This window comes from Mirounga leonina, unplaced genomic scaffold (genome assembly GCF_011800145.1).
Source record: "Mirounga leonina isolate KUSES-001 unplaced genomic scaffold, KU_Mleo_1.0 Mir_101608, whole genome shotgun sequence".
Taxonomy (NCBI): domain Eukaryota; kingdom Metazoa; phylum Chordata; class Mammalia; order Carnivora; family Phocidae; genus Mirounga; species Mirounga leonina.
The window spans coordinates 2,339,629-2,358,466 of NW_023270163.1; the positions used below are offsets into that span (position 1 = coordinate 2,339,629).

The window sequence follows — 18,838 nt, forward strand, 5'->3', positions numbered from 1 at the left end:
ATTGAAGACCTGAACAGAACAAAAAGGCTAAGTAAGAAGGAACTTCTGCTGCCTGAGTGGTTTGAGCTGGGACATTGGCTTTTTCCTGCCTTTGAAACTGAACTGAAAAATTGTGTCTTCCTAGGTCTCAAGCCTGCTGAGCTTTGGACAAGAATTATGCCACTGGCTCTCCTGGTTCTCATTCCTTTGGTCTCAGACTATAACTATACCACCAGCTCTCCTAGGTCTCCAGCTTGCCAACTGCATATCTTAGGGCTTCTCAACCTCCATAACCATGTGATCCAATACCTTATAATAAAATATTATACACAGAGACAAAACATAAACATGCACACATATCCTATTGGTTCTGTTTCTCTGAACCATGAGTAATATATATTTTAATATATATATTATGTATCTATATATTTTAATATATATTACATATTTTAATATATATGTATATATGCAGGTGTGTGTGTATATACATATGATCAATTGCTATTTGACTACTTGTGATGAATAAATATCTAAATTATAGAGAAGTTATAAATAAAATAAATATCAATATAAAATACATATAAAAACCCAATGAGGTAGTAAAATATAATTCTTTTTCCACTGGAATATTGGTCTCATTAATTTCAAAACTGAATTGTAACTCTCATAATAGCAGCTACTATTATTTAGCTGTTACCACTTCCCAAGCTTTGCAGTAAATTTTTATTAAATCTTGCTTTTATGGAAATATAATATTGTTTCATTTGTAATTAACTATCCCATCATATATTTCCAGAAGATAAGGATTCTGCCATTAAGAATTACCACTATACCACTATCACCCATAAAAAAAGTAATAATTCCTTATCATCATGAAATACCACTTGGTGTTCAAGTTGGTATTTGTTGTATTAGCTGTCTTCTATTTTTTAGTGTATTTGTTTGAATCAGGATCAACAAGTTCCATATATTCAGATGGTTTGCAAATATCTTAAATCTCTTATAATCTATAATTTGCCTTTCTATTCTTTCCCTCTTTTTTTAATGGAAAACTGGATTGGTTTCTGTGGTAGGCTGAAAAATACCTCCTCTCAAAGGTATGCACATCCCAATCTGTGGAAACCTAGAATGTAAACTTAACTGGCAAAGGGGGGGGGGTGCAGATATTGTTAAATTAAGGATCTTGTAAAAGGGAGATTATCCTAGATTATCTGGGCAATCCCTAAATGCAATCACAAAGGTCCTTACAAGTGAGAGGCAGAGAGAGGTTTTACATACACAAAAAAAGAATCCAACATGACTAGGGACACAGAGATTGAAGTGATGTGGCCACAAACCAAGGAATGCTGGCAGCCACCAGAAGCTGGAAGAGACAAGGAACAGATTCTTTTCCAGAACCTTTGGGAAGAATATGGCCCTGCTGACACCCTGATTTCAGCCCAGTGATACTTATTTAAAACCTCTGGCCTCCAGAACTGTGAGAGAATAAATTTCTGCTTTTTTTTTTTTTTTGATAGTAAGATGGATTTTATCTATAAAACAATGCAAACTCCCCGTGGAATTAGGAAACATTTTCAATTGTTATTCATAAAATTATTAATCAAAACAGCAAAAGTGGATTTACAAAGCTACATTATCAATAGCAAAACAGGAAGGAGATGAAATGTTTGGCAGATGTCTTGAAAAGTTTCAAAGAAACACACACCAGGCTAAAGGTCTACAGTTAAACTGTGCTTGCACAACAGGTTACATTCACTCCTGCATTTTCTCAATAAGTTCTTCCTTATATTTGCCTTTCTCTTTTCCAACCTGTCGAGATTTGGCTTTGCGTTTGAGAATTTTTTCCCGATCTTTGTCCAGCTTTAGCCTGGTAATAACCACCTTGCTCGGGTGAATGCCCACATGCACAGTTGTCCCATTAGCCTTCTCACACTGCACCCGCTCGATGTAGATGACATATTTCTTTCTGTACACCTGGACCACCTTGCCAATTTGCTGACCTTTGTAGTGTCCTCGAACCACCTGGACCTCGTCGTCCTTGCGGATGGGCATGGAGCGGACGCTGTACTTCCGACGCAGCTCCTCGGAGAGTGGGGAAGACATAATCTTCCTGTGCATGTGCAAGGGCGCATTGAAGTGGCTTTTGCGGTTTTTGCTGTGTGGTCTGAGGTAACGAAGGGGTTGAACTTCATGCTGACCGTCTTGCGCCCGTTATGTCAAATTTCTGCTTTTTTAAAGCTACAATTATCCAGATATTTGTTACAGCAGCCATAGGAAACTAACACATTTTTCCCTGAATAACTTTCTACTGTCTGGGTTTTGCTGATTTCATTCATTTGATTTTCATTCATATGTTCTTCTGTCTTCTGTATTTCCTGTTCATTGCTATTTCTTTCACAAGATGATTTTATAGGAGGTTTGTGTACCTCTATCTGGGGGTATATTCTCTCAGGTTGTTTCTCATTTGTAATTTTTTAGCACCTACTATTAAATGTTGCCTAGATCCATTTATTCATTAAGGGTTACCAAATATTTAAAATCTCTGTGATAGGTACTATATTTATATATATACACATATGTATATATAATCTTCAATCTTAGCAACAACCTTGCATTTTTGGTATTATATGATCAGAAAACTAATAAATTTTGAAAGTGGAGGATTAAAATACAAAGTCTGGAGTATGTCTATAATGCTTCAGTTTTATCAGGAAGCTTGAGTGAAACAGGTGAGAATTAGACATGTTTAGATGACAGCAACCCCACCACTGTCCTCAGTATCTATATTATCCACTGATTTAGATGGGAACTAGGAGTCTCTGTGGGAAAAACATTTCTCATGTAGATGTTATACATAAAATATGCACATTAGAGATCCTTAGACTTTAATATATTTTTTTAAGGCTGTCTTAAGCCAGTTTTGAGGCCCTGGCTAGAGGCCAGTTCCCCTTCTTGAACAGCTAATTAAGTCCTTATCCCAACTACTTCCCTTATCAGGCTCTCACACTCTGGGCCCCTATGTACCTTCTCTAACCACCCCAGGAGCCAGATACCAGACAACTAGGAAAAGCCCCCAAGAGTACAAGAATTTATTCAAGTTAACCAATCCACAGGAAGCCCACAAAACCTACTTAACCCCACCCCACTTGTGATACATAAGCTGCCCTCTACAGCTCCAAGCTTGCTGTTACCCTATCCCCAAATGCAACCTGCTGTGTGGCCCTGCCTGGCAGCCTTCTCTCATTTGGAGCTGTAAGAAACAGAATTTTGCCTTTCATCTATCCCAGCATCAGTACATTGTGTCCCACTATCTAAAGAATTTTTAAATCTTATAAAAGACTATTCCATCTCTTTTTCACCGCCATCCTGCTCTGCGTGGCTGGCTGCTTCTCGCCATGTCTTCTCACAAGACTTTCAGAATCAAGCGATTCCTGGCCAAGAAACAAAAGCAGAATCATCCCATTCCCCAGTGGATTCGGATGAAAACTGGTAATAAGATCAGGTACAACTCCAAGAGGAGGCACTGGAGAAGAACCAAGCTGGGTCTATAAGGCGTCACACATCATGAGATGACACACTTGATTGGCACACATATTTAATTAAGCTGCGTGAAGATCATGTGTTCTATCATTCTGTGAACATCCTTCCTACCTGGCCGTAGACTTGTCTTATCATGGAAATGATTTTTCTCTGTGACTATGCCTCTGCACCAGTAGGTTGGTTCGGTAATAAATGCGAGACCTTTCACCTCTAAAAAAAAAAAAAAAGACTATTCCAGCTTTACATAGAAATGATAAAGTTAGGTCTTTCTTTGACTTGCTTTTCTTTTTCAATCACCTATAACTTTGCACAGACCATTAAAAGTACTTTTTAAATCTCACAGCTATTATTTTATTTTGATCTTTTTCTTCACACTAACCCACTGAGGAAGGCAGAATAAGGATTATTGTTTCTACTTTATAATTGAGAAACTGAGACTTCAAATAGTGAAGTGACTTGTTCAAAAGCAAACACTTAATAATGGATTACATCCAGATATTGTAATTCTAAGTCACTGTTCCATCATGTTACTTCCAATTATCATCTACCCATCCACCTATCTATCCATCCTTCCATCCATCCATCCATCCATCCATCCAACATTTATTGAGTATATATTATAAACCAAGTAGACACTAGGCTCTGGGGGGTATAGAGATGAACCTGGCACAATCTCTGTACTCAAAAGATCTTAAGAAACAGAGATAGAAAAGAAAATTACAATATAATACATTTAGGTTCTATTAGAAAGTACTTGGTGTCACAGATGGGGTCTTCACCCCAAGTCAAAGGAAACTTCCATTACCATTGAACACTGAACATGTCACAGTTATGTAGAAGTCAGGTACATGGGCAGATGGAGCAACATTCAATTTATTTACCAAAACACTTCATAGTAACCATGCTAGGCACTCAGCTTCAAAGTTCCTTCCTTCAAAGGGTATATTAGTTACAAGGACAGACAAGTATGTAAAGAAACATGTTACAATAAAGTATGCTAAGTTCAATGATACAGGAATGTACATGTTACAGTTGGGTCACAAAAAAGGGATGACAAACTCTACCTGGGAGAAAAGAATCACAGTCTCCCAGCATAAATGACTGGGATGATAGCCTGAAGAATGAATAAAGGCCCACTGACAGGACTGTAGGAGAAAAAGCATACAGGAGGAAAAGGATATTCAAAAGTAAACATAAGTATGCTTATATAGACACAAAGAACTGCTAGCCAATGAGAGTACCACCCCACTCCACACTGACTAACTGCATATAGATCACACTCTAAAAATAGCCAAATGGTGTACAAGTACTTTTAGCTCTTGGCACAGGTCTTTGATATAACCTCATCAGAGATTCCCCTAGTAAAAGTCTGATTAGATCCACTATTTCTGGCCTACCTCTTTAAGGCCACATGGGATTCCCCAGCAAGGTTGGTACACTTGCCCCTCGGTAAGATATGATACCACTCAACTGTTCTGTTTAGTGACATGAACACAGGAGAAAAGTAAACAAGTCACATTATAATTCTGAAGACAACAGTATAAAAGATGACTTGAAAAGCAATGTACACATTTGCAGATCACAACCCTGGTCATTCAAATTTATAGAGAGGTAAAAAGAAGCCAAACCCTCAGCTCAGGTTCATTTTACAAATATTATCGCTCCAATCTTTTTCTCATCAGCAGCCCTGACCTTGACTCACTCTCTCATTGGTGCACACTGCCTGATAGGACTATGAATCATGCCAGGAATCAGATGGGTCCAAAGGGAATAGTGCCATTCCTTATAAAAATCATTTGGGAAGCGTATGTACAATGACCATAACACTAATGCTAACGGGTGTAGAACACTTTCACATTAAGACCAAGTTTCCTCAGGCATCAGAAAAATCCCTCCAGTTATGTAAATGATGTAGGACTTCAAAAAAAGGACAAGTTATAAAAGGACAAGGGGAGTTGGGAAGTGTATGATATGTGCAGACATATAATGAATAAGTATGATTGAAAGTGGACTTTGATGTTTTTGCCCTCTAACTACTTTAGCATCCTGATTTTCATACAGCACACACATATTCTTGTCACTCATTCTGGAGATTTTCAAAAGCATTTTTTTCTTTCAAATATAAAGAGACACTTTAATTTTTTTTAGGTTTTCGTTTAAAGCTTTACGTCAGCAGTTTTCCTCACCTGAAATTACCTCCACCACTCACACATCTGTCCAAAACCTAACCTATCCCCAACATCTTCCCATACTCAGCTATCCTTTCATAGAATTTCTAGAACATTTTTAACCAGCTCCACATAGTTGCATCTAAGATTATTTTGCTTCAAACCTTTCAGGACTCAGCTCCAGGTTCTGGTAAGCCTTCCCTGACCCTAGAGCTATTATTTAGTTACCCTTCTTGTCTTTTCCTAGGATCCAATCTATGCTGTTACCATACTGTAACTAGAGGTTTGCAAATCTGTATCCTGCAATTAGCTCAGAGATTTATTATGGTAAGGAACTTGTTTGATCCATATGGCATAGTATCTAGTACTTGGTAAGAAATAGGAAGTAACTTTGTGAAATTAAAAAGACAATGATAATAGACAAACCTCTGGCAAAGGTAATGAAAACAAAATAAAATTCAAAAACAAAAAATGGAAACAGGAAAGATTATATTGATAAAATAAGTGGTTTTGTGAGAATATCAAAGATACCAAAATTGGCACAAGAAGTAAAAAACTCTGAAAGACTAATAATCATGAAAGGGATAGGAAATACTCTCAAAGCCCCTTAAAAAGGCTCCAGGCCCAAACAGTTAGTGGTAGAGTTCTTTTATACCAACAATTCTCAACTGGTGAGTGTGTATACGGAGGAGTTGCCCCCCACCACACCCCGAGGACATTTGGCAAGGTCTGGAGACATTGTGGCTTGTCACAGTTGAGGGACAGGACACCTACCAATATTTAGTGGTGCTAAACATCCTACAGAGCACAGGGCAGATCCCCACAACAAAGAAGTATCCAGCGCAAAATGTCAATAGTACCAAAGTTGAGAAACCCTGCTCTATACTTTTTTTTAATTATTGTGGTTTTTTTATTTTTTTTTTTATTTTTTTTTTAAAGATTTTATTTATTTATTTGATTGAGAGAGAGAGAGAGCATGAGAAGGGAGAGGGTCAGAGGGAGAAGCAAACTGCCCGATGAGCAGGAAGCCTGATGCGGGGCTCGATCCTGGGACTCCGGGATCATGACCTGAGGTGAAGGCAGTCGCTTAACCAATTGAGCCACCCAGGCGCCCCTGCTCTACACTTTTAAAGAAAATGTAATAGCGTGCTATATAAAACCTTCCAACACATACAAAGGAAAGGTCCTCAAAGCAGCTTGTAATGCAAGCATTACTCTGATACCCAGACATGAGAAAGATGATACCAAAGATGTAAATATATATATATATATATATATAAAATATACAATAAACTGATACACACATCATCTACAATGTCATATGTATATGTATCATATATATATATATACACACACACAAAAAAAAGGTGAAACAATGACAAAACATATCTAGCAGTATATATAACATATTCGATAATGGGTTTTATTAATTGTGGTAAGAACACTTAATATGAGACCTATCCTCTTAAAGTTTTAAGTGCACAATATTGTTAACTATAAGTAAAATGTTCTACAGCAGATTTCTAGAACTTACTCATTTTGTCTATCTGAAACTTTATACCTGTTGAACAGCAACTCCTCATTTCCCCCTTGCCCCAACCCCTGGAAACCACCATTCTCTTCTCTTTCCTAGAGTGTGACCACTTTAGACACCGCATGCAAGTAAAATCATGCAGTATTTGTCCTTTGGTATCTGGCTTATTTCACTTAATAAAATGTTCGGCAGTTTCATCCACATTATTGCAAATGGCAGGATTTCTTTTTTAATGCTGAATAATAGTCCATTGTGTGCAAATTCATTCATCAATGAACATTTAAGTTGCTTCCATATCTTAGCTTTTGTGAATAATGCTGCAATGAACATGGGAGTGCAGATATTTCTTTGAAATCTTGATTTCAATTCTTCTGGATAAATACTCAGAAGTGAGATTGCTGGATAATATGGTAGTTATAGTTTTAATTTCTATACCGTTCTATACTCTTTTTTAAGATTTTATTTCCTTATTTGACAGAGAGAGAGAGAGGGAGGAAGCACAAGCAGGGGGAGGGGCAGGAGGATGGGCAGAGGAAGAGGGAAAAGCAGACTCTGCTGAGCAGGAAGCCCGATGTGGGGCTCCATCCCAGGACCCTGGGATCATGACCTGAGCTGAAGGCAGACACTTCACCGACTGAGTCACCCAGGTACCTCTATACTGTTCTATACTCTTGTCCATAGTGGCTGTACAATTTTACATTTCCACCAGCAACATAAAATTGTTCCAATTTCTCACCATTTCCTATCTTTTGTTTTTTTATATAATAACCTCACTAACAGGTGTGAGGTGATAGATCACTGTGGTTTTGATTTGAATAACATTTTTTTAAATCCCTGAAATGCAAGGACCATATAATATCTGAAATTTATTAACATAATTAAGTCACTAGGAATTCACAGCCAAAACTGAGGTCTGTATGACTATAACGCAATTCACAGGTGGGCAAGACTCCTCCCGGATCCCTTGGTGTATGTGCTGAATCCCACAGCTCCCACAGAGGCACTTTTGTCTGTGGATAGATGAAAATTGTTGACGTTGAGGTGGGGATATGATGAGAGATGTCTTAATTCAGCCATGTCACCGACATCATCCCCATGGAAAATTTTAAAAGATGAGAAAAACTTCTTAATAAAGAAAATATTTTGGGTAAAATTAAAAACCTATTCCTGAAAAAATTTTTAGCAAATGAGAAATAAAAAAGTACCTAACATGATAAATCATAGCCAACTTCATAATTCTTTGTGAAATATTATGTATAGACATTCCCATTAATTAAATAATATTTAAGCAGAAACCTGAAGAAAGGTGTAGAAGTGCTGACAACATCAACTCCATATTTGGCCCTCCATCTTATTCATGCCCATGCAAAGACCTCCCTCAGGGCTACATGTTCCAGGCTCCTTGAAGGATAATGTGTACCTTGATTGGAATGTGGAAAGGCTTGTTTTAGTCTTCCCTAAAGTGGCACACTTTAGATAATCATCCTTTGACCTCACCACAATGCCCCTGGCTCTATAAAACCTGATCCCCGTCAGTAAGTTACACCAAATAAAACTCTGTGTAAATGGTATGGAGTGACTTGTGTCATTTTTTGGTCTCAAAGTGGCTTCTCAGTCTGGAGATACTTTCTCTCTTGTCCACTTTCTAACAAAACGATAGAAGCAGCCATTAGGAAGTCTGGGAGAAGAGCATTCCAAGAAGAAAGAAGATGGTTAATGCAATGGTTCTGAGGTATGAATGTGGCTGGAGCCAAGAAAAAGCCAAAAGATCACTATGGCTGGAGTGTAGTGAGCAAGGGGGACAGATTTTAGTCTGCAGCCATGAAGGGTTTGAGCCGGGAATATTACCTGGTCTATATCCAGTATATTCTGGGTCCCTTCATTAATTAATAACACTCCCATTCTCCCACTTAGCCACAGAGGAAACATCAAGGCATCTTCAGCAACTCCATGTACATTCCACACACAATTGATCATCAGGTTTGCTGATTCTACTTCTCCAATAACTCTTTTAAGTGGCCCTTCCTCTTCAGCCCATTGTCATTGCCTAAAATCATGTTCATAATCTCTCACCCGGTCTACCACTATTATGATCTCAATGAGTCTTATTCCATCAATCCAAACACATACTGATGAGACTTAGCTTCTTGAAATACAGAAGGCATTCTTGTGTTTCAAAAACTTCAATGACTAATGCTTCATTATAAAATCCAAACTCTTTAACCTAACAAAACTCTTCTTGACCTTTGCTTACCCTTACTGCCTCACTTCCCCCTTCATAGCAAGGATGTCAAAACCTTCACTGAACTAATTTCCATTATTTCAAACACTTTCTGTTGTGCCCTGCCTCTGATCCTTTGTTTGTTTTGGTACCTTAACATCTCTAGGACTAACTTTTGGATTGGCAGTTTCTTAAAATGTTTTCCTATTTTTCTAAATATCAAATAGTGTATCATCTCTCAAACGTGCTAAAAAAGCCTGTTTCATGGTATATCACAAGAAAAATGTGCTCTGTTCTTAAATATGTTTGGGAAACACTGAAATAATGAAAGCAACTTTCTCTGTTGTAAAACCTTTCAAAGATTTTAACATATATTGACAATATGAAGAAGAGGGTATTGAACACACAATTTTCTATTTAAACCATGGAATCATTAAAACTATGGAATCATAAAAGCATGAAACAATTTTTAATGAAATACTATGTAGAACTAGTGTTCCATGGGTAAGATATAGAAGAGGTGATTTCTTATTCTCCAAAATGAATCAAAGTTCCTGTGTATTTAAATATACTCTGTGAAATGACAAGCTTCAACAAAACTACAACCCTCTTTAAGATTTTGAAGTCACCAGAATTCACTCACATTTCATTTGAGAGGATGCCATTTTATAGCTCTCAACAAATTCAGCAAAAAAGCAATGTCAGACAGTAGTCATCTATCAGATTTACCCAAAAACTGACTAGAAGATACTTATAATGAAATATGCAATGTGTTAATGTTGTTACTGAGAGTAAGCTCAGAAGTATAAAATCACAGTGCATGATTTCCATTCCTTTCTTCTAATATATACAACAACCCACTTCAGGATGGGTACCATGTTTCCTCAGACTAGACACAGTCTTCCCTTGACTTTACTCACACAGATGGGGTTCTCAGAGCCATATGAAATTCATACAGAGAAGAACAAAGGATCACATAATTGTTTGACCCCAAAATATTCCTACACATGTCAATAAGTATCTCCAAACAAGAACAAGACTAACTCCCCTCCAAAACTGTGTGCTTCTGTGTGTGTGTGTGTGTGTACGAGAGAGAGAGAGAGAGAGAGAGAGAGAGAGAGAGAGAGAGAGAGAGAATTAATACATCTTGGCATCTTTCCAGCCCCAAAAGCCTTTAACTGGTATCCATTAAAATAAATCTGCCACCTGGCTGAACCATTTCCTGTGAAGTCTCTATGTATATGAGGACGTGTCTTTTATCACTCTTTGTTCATAATAAACATGCACTGTGACCTCTAGTTAGCAGTTTTGCCAACTTATACAAAACTCAGTACCCAACACTCTGTAATAACTGGCTTGGCTCCTTGCCAAGGTCACCTCAGTCATTTCTTGGGCAAAGTAATCCAGATTCTGAGACCAAACTGTTCCCACACAGGAAAAATAGAGTTACATCCTGATCTTTTTAAGTTTAACCTAAAGTTAGCCAGGTTGGGCAAGTCCCTCTGATATTCACCCCCTCTTCCTTTAGCAAAGTACAGGTCCCAAGCAATGAAACATGATCTAAGACAATAACGTTGCTCCATACCTCTGACAGTGATTAATGTAGAGGTTGTCATACGACTTAGTTCTAGCCAGTGAAACATAAATATGCTGGGGCTGAGGGGGGTGGGTTCTAGAAAATATTTTTTTTACTGAATTTTTCTGAGGATAGACCAGTTCAGATTCAATTTCTCCTTTCTTCCTCCTTTTGTATGCAATCGTGTGAAGACAGAATGCTGAGAGCTGTGGCAGGCATCTTGTGAGCATGAAGGGAAAGCAAAAAGAATCACAGACTAGAAGAGCCAATCTAGAGCCTTGATATCATTCAGCTGGATTAAACTGAAACTGCCTACCCCAAAATTCCAGTTATGAGATTAACATCCTCTTATTAGGCTACTTTTAGTTGGGTCTTCTATTACCTGCATCCAAATCATCTTAAGAATTAAAACCTGATTTTACAAAGTGGGCTTTAGCCTTGTTCTCATGCCAACCCCCCACCTCATACCTCGTTTGGGACCGCGATGCAATATGATTTTTGTGTCAGTGCGCCCTCTTCTGTTCACTATCGAGTATTTCAGTTCCTCCGGGCGTCAGATTCTACCGCCCTTCACTTATCTCACAAATTGATTGTCTTCTATGTACTAGGCATTTTTCAAAGTCCTTTGCTCCAAGAATTTTCAGAGTCTGGAATACTGACCTAAACTGTATGCAAACCTAAGTCACCACAACTTGCTGCCAGTCTACCCTGGTTTCAAGTGAAACTTTGATTATACTTCCTGCTGCTTCAATCTGATAATTCAGGATAATCTCCCCATCTCAAGATCCCTAAGTTAATCATATCTGCAAAGTACATTTTTCCATGTACTAACATTCACAATTTCTGGGGATTAAGATGTAAACATCTTTCAGGGACAATTGTTCAGCTTACCACACTTCATTTTCAGAAAAAAACCACAAATCACTTGCCAATCACTTTCTCTAACTTTCCTTCTGACCACTTACCACCATCTAATACATGATTTTATTAATTTATCTTATCTCTACCACTAACATATAAACCATATGAGGGCAGGAACTTATCTCTGTTTTGTTCACCACTGTATATCCTGAGCCTAGACTTGTACCTGGTATACAGTAGGCACTTAATAAACTGTTAAATGAATGAATAAATGACAAATCACCAGTCCTACAACCTCCCCATCCTCTTCCTCTGCCACTCTTTCTAGATCCCTTTAAAGTCAATATGTATATCTTGGTTGCTATCCTCACTATGAATAAAAATCAAATTCCTTACCAAGATATTACTCCCTGTTTCATACTTTTTAAAAATATTCAGCTGAAATCTTACAACTTCTGCCATGTATGAACTAATAACTTACAATCACAATTAGAGTTTTCTTTCTTTGGCTCATAGAGAACACCATTTAAAACACTGCTGTAGAATATCTTTCATTTATTCTTAAGATTATAATTAGTAGTCTCTGTAAGTATCTTTCCCATTTGGCCATGACTTCAAGAAATGATATCATATTCTTCACTTTTTTACTAATAATTTCTAGCACAGTGCATGGGACATTAAAAGTGTTCAAAATATGATGAATTGGACTTCGAAAAGTGAAAAATGAAAAATAGCTGATAAAATTTGTGAAAGTGGAAGTAAAATAAATTTTAGAAATAGCTGCCAACTAATATTTTTTTTAGAAACTCAAATGCATATTGCTCAACACAAACCTAGGATTTTTTAAATGAGATGACCCTAATGAGAGAACTTCAAATGACAGTATACAACACAACTTATTCGTCACTAATGCTTTTTCTTTAAGGATAATTTGCTTTATAAATATGATAAACACACATTATAAGCAATCTGAATAGATTAAATTACAAAAGGGAAAGTAAAATATTACCCCAGATACAATACCCAGAAAACATAGTCTTCTTTATGAAAACTATTATCCCACATAACTGTGTTTGAATACAGAAAATAGACAAATATTTTTATAAAATTGGGATCATTCAACACACAGGTATTCATTTCCATTTCCTGTTAAGATGGTGAATAACGTGGACTGCTGGGTCCTTCTTCAAATGAACCCTGGAGAAATTATACAAGTTAGCAAGAAACATAAACCAGAGGAACTAACAACAATTAAAAAAAAGAAACATGTGAGATAGTCCTAGTAAAATGGAAGGCTGACTTAAGATGGTGTCATTGTGTGTGTGGCAGGGATTAACTGCAGTCCAGGGCAGAGGGCAGTAGTGGGGCAGGATGGCAGTGAGAGGATAGGATGGAAGTAGGTTCCTAGGTTCTCTTCTTGTGTTTTCTCCATAGTTACCTTCAGCTGCCTATTTCCCATCAAGATCAGGAGCAATAGTCTAGACTGCAGGTATCAGAGTAGTGCTAAAAACAAAACAGGTAGGGGTTACCAACTGCCTGCTGCCATTGACTCTTCTCCCCCAACTATGACACTCTGCACACCACTCTAAGCTCCCAGGACAGATGGAAACTGCCCATTTCCAACACTGCTTTTGTGAACAGAAAAGCTTCCTGATGGAGTAGCAGCAAAGAAGAAGAACAAAAATTTTAGAGTTCCTTGAATTCTCCTGGGGCATATCCTCCTTTCTTTTTAAACTCACCAGATAGGAGGTGAACAACATATACTAACTGAAATAGAATTATTATAACAGAAAGACCAATAATTTTATTTATGTGTGCGTGTATCTACGCGCGTGCACACACACAGAGATACACACATTCAAACATTCTGAGATAATGAATGGTACTATCAAATTAAAACAGAAAACAAAAATATTCTCAAAAGATCCAAGTAGAAGTATTAGGATAATATATATTTTTAATCACAAGCACAACAGGTGGAAAAATAGAATGATGAATATAGCTGAAAAATAATTTGATAATGTGGGAAATCATACCTGACAAATTTTCCCAGAAAACAGCAGGAAAGTATAAAGAAGTAGAAAACACATAGAAGGGTAAAGAGATATGAAGGATAGAGAATTGCTAATAGGTATACCAAAATAAGAGAAGAAAAAAAGAGATGTGGATTGTATTAAGTAGGGAAAGTAATGCCATCCTCTCATAACAAACTACCCCAATCCTCAGTGGCCTAACATAGTAAAGGTCAAAAAACTATAGGTCAGAGTCATTCAGGGACTCAGTCTCGCATCATACAGTGGTTCTTTTACTTTCCAGACCTTCAAAGTCTGCCACTGGATCCTTTCCAGCCAAAAAGTGAGTGAAGAGAGAACACAAGGAGACCTGTGTGAGATATTTTAGAGGTCAGGCCTAGAGGTGGAACATATCACTTCTGCCTGTATTCCACTGGCCAGAACTCACCAAACCATTAGAGGTCTGGAAATTGTAGTTTAGCAGTGTGCAAGGAGAAAAGAAAAGAAATATCAATAGTATGAATACTAGTATTCTTTGCCACAGAAATAGATGAAGAAATTATGAAGATAAACTTCTCAAAAATAAAGATTAAAGCATGTATGTGAAGAGTTAACAGAGTACAAAACAGGAAATATAAAGGAAACCTCACTGTACACATTAAAATAAAATGTAGAATCATCAACAGCAAAGAGAAAATTCTAAAAACTTCTAAGAAGAAAGATCAAATACAAATATAATGAAAATCAGATTGACATGAGATTTCTCACCAGCAACACTGAATTCAGGAGAATAGAATATTTTTAAAATATTGAAAGAGAAGAATATTAGATGTAGAAATGTATATCTAGCCTATTTATCATTTCAATGTAAGCATGTAATAAGATTTTTCTCAGGCACACAAGCCTCAGAACATTTATCACACAATAACCCACTTTAAAATCACTCTTAGAAGGACCATCAAAATGGCCAACAGATACATAAAATGATGCTCAACATCACTAATCATCAAGGAAATGCAAATCAAAACCACAAGGAAGTATCACCTCACACCTGTCAGAATCGATGACATCAAGAACAGAAAAGACAACAGGTGCTGGCAAGGGTGTGGTGAAAAGGGAACACTTACACACTTTTTTCCTTATACATTTTTGATAGGAATGTAAATTGGTCCAACCACTATAGAAAAACAATATGGAGGTTCCTCAAAAAGTTAAAACTATATCTACCATACCAATAAAACAATTCCACTTCTGGGTATATACCCAAAGGAAATGAAAACAGGGTTTTGACAAGACATCTTTACCCCCAAAGCAGGTAAAAATCCATGCCTTTAAGATTATATTAAAAAAGGTAAGGATCACAGCGTTATTCACAATAGGCAAGATATGAAAACAGCCCAAAAGCCCATAAGAGATGAATGGATAAAAAAAGATGTGGTACTAGGGCGCCTGGGTGGCTCAGTCAGTTAAGCGTCTGCCTTCGGCTGGGGTCATGATCCCAGGGTCCTGGGATGGAGCCCTGCATCGGGCTCCCTGCTCAGCGGGGAGCCTGCTTCTCCCTCTCCCACTCCTGCTTGTATTCCTGCTCTCACTGTCTCTCTGTCAAATAAATAAATAAACCCTTTTAAAAAAAAGATGTGGTACATACACACAAAGGAATATTATTCAGCCTTGAGAAAGGAGAATATCCCCCCATTTGTGACAACATTGATGGACCCTGGGCACATTGTGCCAAGCAAGATAAGTCAGAAAAAGTCAAGTACCATATGATATCACTTACATGTGGAATATAAAAAATTTAAACCTTTAATAAACAGACAGTAAAACGGTAGCTACCAAGGGATGGGGGCAGGGGGAATAAGAGTGATGGTGTATAAGGGAACAAATTTGTAATGAGTAGTGAATAAGCCATAGAGATCTAAGGTATAGTATAACAAATACAGATAATAATATCATACTATAATTATGTAATGTGATCAATATGGCTACATCATTCATAACAAAAATTTGTCAAAGTAACATGTTAAACACCTTAAACTTATACAATGTTACATGTCCAATTTCCTCAAAAAAAAGCCTGTTTTGTCTGGAAAACAAAGTAAATAAAATCACTTAGAAAACACACTCAATTTCAGCCATTCAGCAAATATTTATCAAGTACCAAGTACCTGAGAAGTTCTAGTAATACAGCAGTGAAGAAAAGCAGGAAAAAAATCCGTGCCTTTAAGATTACATTCTAAAAGGTAAGGATCTATCTATCACAAAACAAATTACATGCACGCACACACATATACACACATATATTATATATAGTATGTATGTGTATATATGTATTGTATACATTGTATACATATTATACACACATATATACACATATAGATGAGTGTGTGCATGTATATACACACACATACATATGAGATATAGTAAGTTATTGAGAAAAACAAATCAGAGAACAGAATAGAAATACCAGAGGTATAGTTGTAATTTTAAATGAGAAGAGAAATCAATTCAGGAGAATTCTCTAAAATATATGAGAATTAAGGGTGATCACTGATATGAGGAATTCTTAATTGTAGGAAACAAACTGAGGGTTGCTGGAGTGGGGGGTGGGGTGGGAGGGATGGGGTGACTGGGTGATAGACACTGGGGAGGGTATGTGCTCTGGTAAGCGCTGTGAATTGTGCAAGACTGTTGAATCTCAGATCTGTACCTCTGAAACAAATAATGCAATATATGTTAAGAAAAAAAAAGAAGAAGAAAAAGGTAGCAGGAGGGGAAGAATGAAGGGGGGGAAATCGGAGGGGTAGACGAACCATGAGAGACGATGGACTTGAAAAACAAACTGAGGGTTCTAGAGGGGAGGGGGGTGGGAGGATGGGTTAGCCTGGTGGTGGGTATTGAGGAGGGCACATTCTGCATGGAGCACTGGGTGTTATGCACAAACAATGAATCATGGAACACTTCATCTAAAACTAATGATGTAATGTATGGGGATTAACATAAGAATAATAAATAAATAAATAAATAGATAAATAAATAAATAAATAAATAAAAAGGTGATCAAATAACTTAAAATTTTTTGCCTAACAAAGCTAGGACCAAAAAACATTTAGAAAATATATCTATAGCATGCTAGTGCTAAATTATAGTACAATATTAATAAGGTAAACAATAGGAAAAGGATTAAAGATGTATGAGAGCATATTCATATTGTTAAGGAGCATATAGATATTGGTAAGTTTAAGAAATCAATAGAGGAGTGTGGGCCTTATTGTACATGAGCCATATGAACAAAAGTAAAAAGTAAAACTTTTAAATCACAATAAAAAGTGTTACATTCAGTGGAATTTATGAAGTAAAAAAAAGTATAATAGATGGAAAATATGAAATGAGATGGCAAATATAAGCCTTGTTAAAACTGTAAAAAAGTAAATATAAGTTGGTTAATTCTAGCAATTAAAATATAGAAGTGCTCAGTTTGGATAAGAATATATATATATATTCCAAAAATACCCCCCAAAATCCTTAAAATTAAGACAGATTTTTTAAATTGGATAAATATGTGCTAGCCAAGTATGAATCAAAATAAAACTAAGATAGAAATCTTAATATGTGATAACTATAAATTGAGCCAAAACATAAGAAATAAATAAAGATATGATCCACTGAAACAAGGGGAAATTAAGCAAGAAGACCATTAATAACATGTATGGGACCTAACAACACTATCTCAAAATACAGTTATTGCCTTTTTATAAAGAACAACTGACAGAGGGAGTTTGTCAGTAGGGAGATTTTATCTATGGAGATTTTAAACATCCTTCTCAGACCCTGAGAGATCAAGCAGAAAAAAAAGGAAAGCAGAGATACTGAAGTTATGAAAAATACAATTGCATTTTACAAACAGGAACAGCAGAAGCAGTTCAGCAGCATTAATAGGAGTGCAGGTCCTAAGTTCCTGCTAAACAGCAGTGGTGTGACAGGGACAACCTCTATCAGGTTAGTGGGGAGTGAGTTGTGGGCTCCAGTCCAAGGGTAACTGCATCTTCCTGAAATGCAGGAAACCCTCTCTTTTGCTCTTCTAGTCCTTCTAACATTTTTGTAACTAATTCCTTGCTTATAGTCTCTGGTGGATATATGTATAGCAGCTTTCTTGACTAGATACTCTGACTATAGACCTAACATTTATGACTACACACTCTTGGACAAACTCAGCCCCCGTCATACCTGAAGGGAAGACTAGGAAATACAGCCTTTCTGCTGTGGAATGTAGAACTCTACTTTCTAGGAAGTGGAAGTGGAAGGGTGAACACATGGTATTGACTCTGAGTCTGCCCTTCTGGTAACGAAACTTCAATTTTTCTTCCTGTACATAGAAAATACTCATTCCCTTCCTAAGGGAGATAATCTGCTATCCAAAATGTCATTGTATCTTGGTTCAAGGTCTAGGATGTGGCTCCTCTTATTCCAGGGACCTATGTACTAAAAAGACAAACCATCTGCTTTGCGCCCCTCATAAATCCCAGAGCAGAATGACTACAATAATAATCCCCATTCAAAAAAAGTGGAAATGGGAGACACATAGAAGTTAATGGCTGTCGGGCGCCTGGGTGGCTCAGTCGGTTGAGCGACTGCCTTCGGCTCAGGTCATGATCCCAGGGTCCTGGGATCGAGTCCCACATCGGGCTCCCTGCTCTGCGGGGAGCCTGCTTCTCCCTCTCCCACTCCCCCTGCTTGTGTTCCCTCTCTCGCTATGTCTCTGTCAAATAAATAAATAAAATCTTTAAAAAAAAAAAAAAAGAAGTTAATGGCTGTCAAAACAGCTTCTGAAAGACTTATGGGAAATATGGTGAAGCAATTGCTTGCTAAGACCCAGATTCTGTTTTCTGGGAGAATTTCCTTGTCCACTGTTCTCAGTGGTATCTGGATTTATCTTCTGGGAGGTTC

The 18,838-nt window shown here is 37.2% G+C and overlaps 1 protein-coding gene and 1 pseudogene across 2 annotated transcripts; one reads left to right on the forward strand and one right to left on the reverse strand.

The window, feature by feature from the left end:
- Nucleotides 1–1,535: 1,535 nt before the first annotated feature.
- On the reverse strand, nucleotides 1,536–2,171 carry LOC118008164 (annotated as a pseudogene). The gene has a single exon (XR_004678599.1). The product of XR_004678599.1 is annotated as a 60S ribosomal protein L26-like 1 (transcript).
- A 1,168-nt stretch (nucleotides 2,172–3,339) lies between these two features.
- LOC118008170 (60S ribosomal protein L39-like) lies at nucleotides 3,340–3,553 on the forward strand. The gene has a single exon (XM_035001635.1). The coding sequence runs from the start codon at nucleotides 3,375–3,377 to the stop codon at nucleotides 3,528–3,530; it is 156 nt and encodes a 51-aa protein (XP_034857526.1). The 5' UTR covers nucleotides 3,340–3,374; the 3' UTR covers nucleotides 3,531–3,553.
- The last annotated feature ends 15,285 nt before the right edge of the window (nucleotides 3,554–18,838 follow it).

Coding starts and splice junctions, on each gene's coding strand:
- LOC118008170 (XM_035001635.1), top strand. CDS start 3,375: ATGTCTTCTCACAAGACTTTCAGAATCAAGCGATTCCTGGCCAAGAAA.